Genomic DNA, 3,163 nt, shown 5'->3' with positions numbered 1-3,163 from the left:
GTTTTCACTTAGCAGACAGGTCGGTGGACTCTGTTTTTAGCTCACCTGTTCGAAGAACAGAGAGCTATAGCGATACCCCCGGCGTGAGCGTGAAAATGTTAAAGTTTTTGGTGCAAGATATTTTTTCCTTTCTAATGTTTTTATCTCCCACACTATTTTTTATACGCCCGATACATATATATATATATATATATATATATATATATATATATATATATATATATATATATATATATATATATATATATATATATATATATATCGGGGCATATTATGTGATACCGGTCGTCAGTCTGTCTGTCTGTCCGTCCGTTCCTGTCTGCACTCTAACTCCCAAAGTTTTCAACTTTCACCTTTCATATTTGGTACATAGGTACAGACTGTGGAGACGGTGTGTCGCGACATACATTCGTCATCTAAAGTGGTTGCCATGGCAACCAGGATGCTGTTTTCCATGTAGTAGCACAATTCTGTATATACCTTCTTGTCCGGGCGCATATTGTGCTCACTTGTGCTCTTGTTACTGATTACAATATACAAATACATACATTGCTTTAAAATTATTTGGATCAGACTTCACTGCAATGCTTTATAAAAAAAAAAAATTAATTATTAGACTAGTCTTTTAAAAACGATAAATGTATAAACAGGCGAGCATTGGGTGGCTTTGACACCAACTCTGGTATCCTCTCCTCCGATCTAAGTCCCTCTACTCTCTCAGTCCTCCAATCCTCCATCTCTACCCCAGGGTGATTCGTTCCTCCAGTAACCCCCTCGGGACTCGTGGTTAAATGTTCAACGTCCAGGTTTAATGGACACCTCCTCTTTTGTTCCTAGCAGTCTAGTCCATTGCCTTTTTTATACCCTCCATCATCCTCGCTCTTCCATGAGCCTCGACTGTGTATAAAAACCAATCGAATAACAAACATCTGTCCTGGTTACGGTGGTTATCGCAATGACTAATATTGCTTCAATGAAGTGTACAAACACTGAATACCAACAATGAAACGATGGTCTTGGTGTTGTTTCCTTTTACCTTTCTTTAACGTCTGCATTTGTGATCTGAAAGGAAACATAAAGGGGAGAAGGATTAGCATTGTTGTTACATGTTGTAATAAATCCAAGATTAGTAAATGAGACCTCCTGCTAACCAGGAAAACCACTCCATGAGTGGCACAGCAGGTCTAGATGCCAGCATTTCCGTGAACCCTCTCGTGGTATATGACCAGGGATCATCGCCTGGGGGATGGGGCTGTGCGACTGATGCACCACCTTGTATGACCCCCCCCCCCCCCACGTCCTTGATAACGGACGTCCTTGATAGAACCTTGGTAACGGTTGTTTAATTAGAGGGCTCCATCTACTCGAATGTGGTGACTCGTGATTAAGGTACAAATATATTTAATATTCCTGAACCAAACTAAACTGGTCACATGTCAATGATTCCCCACCCTCCCCAATTCAATCGACTTTCTCTTGGACCACCAATGATGCCTCCACAGCCACTTGGAAGAGGAAAGTTCATTTCTGCCTGAAAACTTGTTCCATTCTCAGAAAGTTTATTTTTTTTTTCCCGGCAAAATCTCTTTGGAACATGGAAAACACGACGATGGTCCCGGATTAGTTTAAACTTGTTTTAAACAATTGGGACACCGATGATATCATCAGCAACAAACTCTTTATGAGTGCCTAACCTTGTTTAAGAGTCCACTTGGACAGCAACAGCTCATTGGAAAAGTCCACTTGGATGTTTGTCCCAGAAAAGTCCACTTGGATGTTTGTCCCAGAAATCGGTTTTTATTCATCTCTCCAAATTGATAGATAAGGTGAATCAACACGACCTCGTCAATCGACCTTATCTTGCATGACCAGGAGGCATCGTCCACTTACTCACCCAAATATCCACTGACCGAACCAATGACCTCATAAGCTGCAGGCTAATGGGTACCAAAGATGAAGGTAATCTACATATTACGTACATGAAGGTGATCCGACTCGCACACCCCTCCACACACAATTCCTCCACCTGAACTTCCATTATACAGCTCTCCCTCCATACTCCATTCCCTTCTCTTCGTTTTCCTTTTTCATCTCCTCTGTATGATCTAATCCCACCTTCCAGTTTTCACCACCCACGTACATGATATGTGAAGGAACTCGAAGGATGACTCCCAGCTGGAAGATCGACGTAATTAAGGACAATACCTGTCTGATAGGAACATCCCCTGCCAGGTGCTTTGTGGAGATTTACCATCAAGCTTCATCAGACACTGGTTGACATGAACTACACAGTGTTCCTAATAATGGGATGCGTCTGTTGGTCACAGGTAAGAGGTAACAGGTGACACCAGAATGATACAAGTTGGATTCTGAATGTGACCCTTCCTTATTTCTGTTTCAGTGTTTGCCTTTTCACTGCATAGTGTAAATATGAAGCTCTTCGCCATTCATCTGTATTAACAAGTTTACTGTTTATAGTTTTAAACTTTAATCAGCCGTAACACATCTTAACGCTTTCCCAGCCTGACCGAGGGAATTGACTTCTGACCTCTTCGTAAATGAATGGTGGAGCCGTCCAACCATCCGCAAACGTTGGAGCAAACAGTCCCTTTGGCATTTGGTCTGCAGGCCATTTGTCCCTGCGAGACAAAGAGGTGTCGTGGAAGGGATCAAGGAAAGGCCATGAGATTAACCATAATGGAATCCCAAACCCTTAGGTCCAACTGACCTTTGAATGCACCACGCCGGCCCCATAGCCTTCCAAAGTCCTCGGTCCAAAGACGAAAGGGACTTCTCAATTAGGGTGAGCGCCGCATCCGAGAGCAGTGGCTGGATGATTGAGGCCGCGACATTTGGACCACCAATGTGTGCAACCTGTTGGGAGATGCACAAACCGATCTGGATCTAGTTTGGGAGTTGAAGACCTGATGCTCTTTGCCATTTTGCTCACCTTGGTTAGCGGTTGTATCAGGCATTGGATGAGTTCCTCAGCATTTGGATCTTTAATGTGACCATTCAGACGTCCCTGCACAAGGAAAGCAAAGAGATGAAGTTGTTGATGTACGTCCGACATGTAGTCACCACTCAAACCCACAGCTCAAGATGTTCTCACCAGCAGGTTGAAAGCATGCTTGAACTTCCGTAGAATGTCCTCGAAGTCCTC

At 43.2% G+C, this 3,163-nt stretch overlaps 1 protein-coding gene across 1 annotated transcript in view; it reads right to left on the bottom strand.

The window, feature by feature from the left end:
• LOC147010194 (epidermal growth factor receptor kinase substrate 8-like protein 2) overlaps nucleotides 1–3,163 on the bottom strand; it is a 133,355-nt gene that overhangs the window by 128,991 nt on the left and 1,201 nt on the right. The window contains exons 3-7 of the mRNA XM_085863354.1: nucleotides 3,113–3,163; nucleotides 2,951–3,025; nucleotides 2,729–2,874; nucleotides 2,549–2,639; nucleotides 1,037–1,062 (exon numbers count right to left, since the gene is read on the bottom strand). The exon at nucleotides 3,113–3,163 is cut by the window's right edge and continues 32 nt beyond it. Of these exons, the coding sequence (XP_085719480.1) occupies nucleotides 1,037–1,062; nucleotides 2,549–2,639; nucleotides 2,729–2,874; nucleotides 2,951–3,025; nucleotides 3,113–3,163 (389 nt within the window). The remainder of the gene's footprint in view (nucleotides 1–1,036; nucleotides 1,063–2,548; nucleotides 2,640–2,728; nucleotides 2,875–2,950; nucleotides 3,026–3,112) is intronic.

This window comes from Eptatretus burgeri, chromosome 17, assembly GCF_056783735.1.
Source record: "Eptatretus burgeri isolate ZD-2024b chromosome 17, Ebu_testis_v1, whole genome shotgun sequence".
Classification (NCBI taxonomy): domain Eukaryota; kingdom Metazoa; phylum Chordata; class Myxini; order Myxiniformes; family Myxinidae; genus Eptatretus; species Eptatretus burgeri.
The sequence above is the reverse complement of the archived record's forward strand: the minus strand, read 5'-3'. Positions and strand labels throughout refer to the sequence as shown.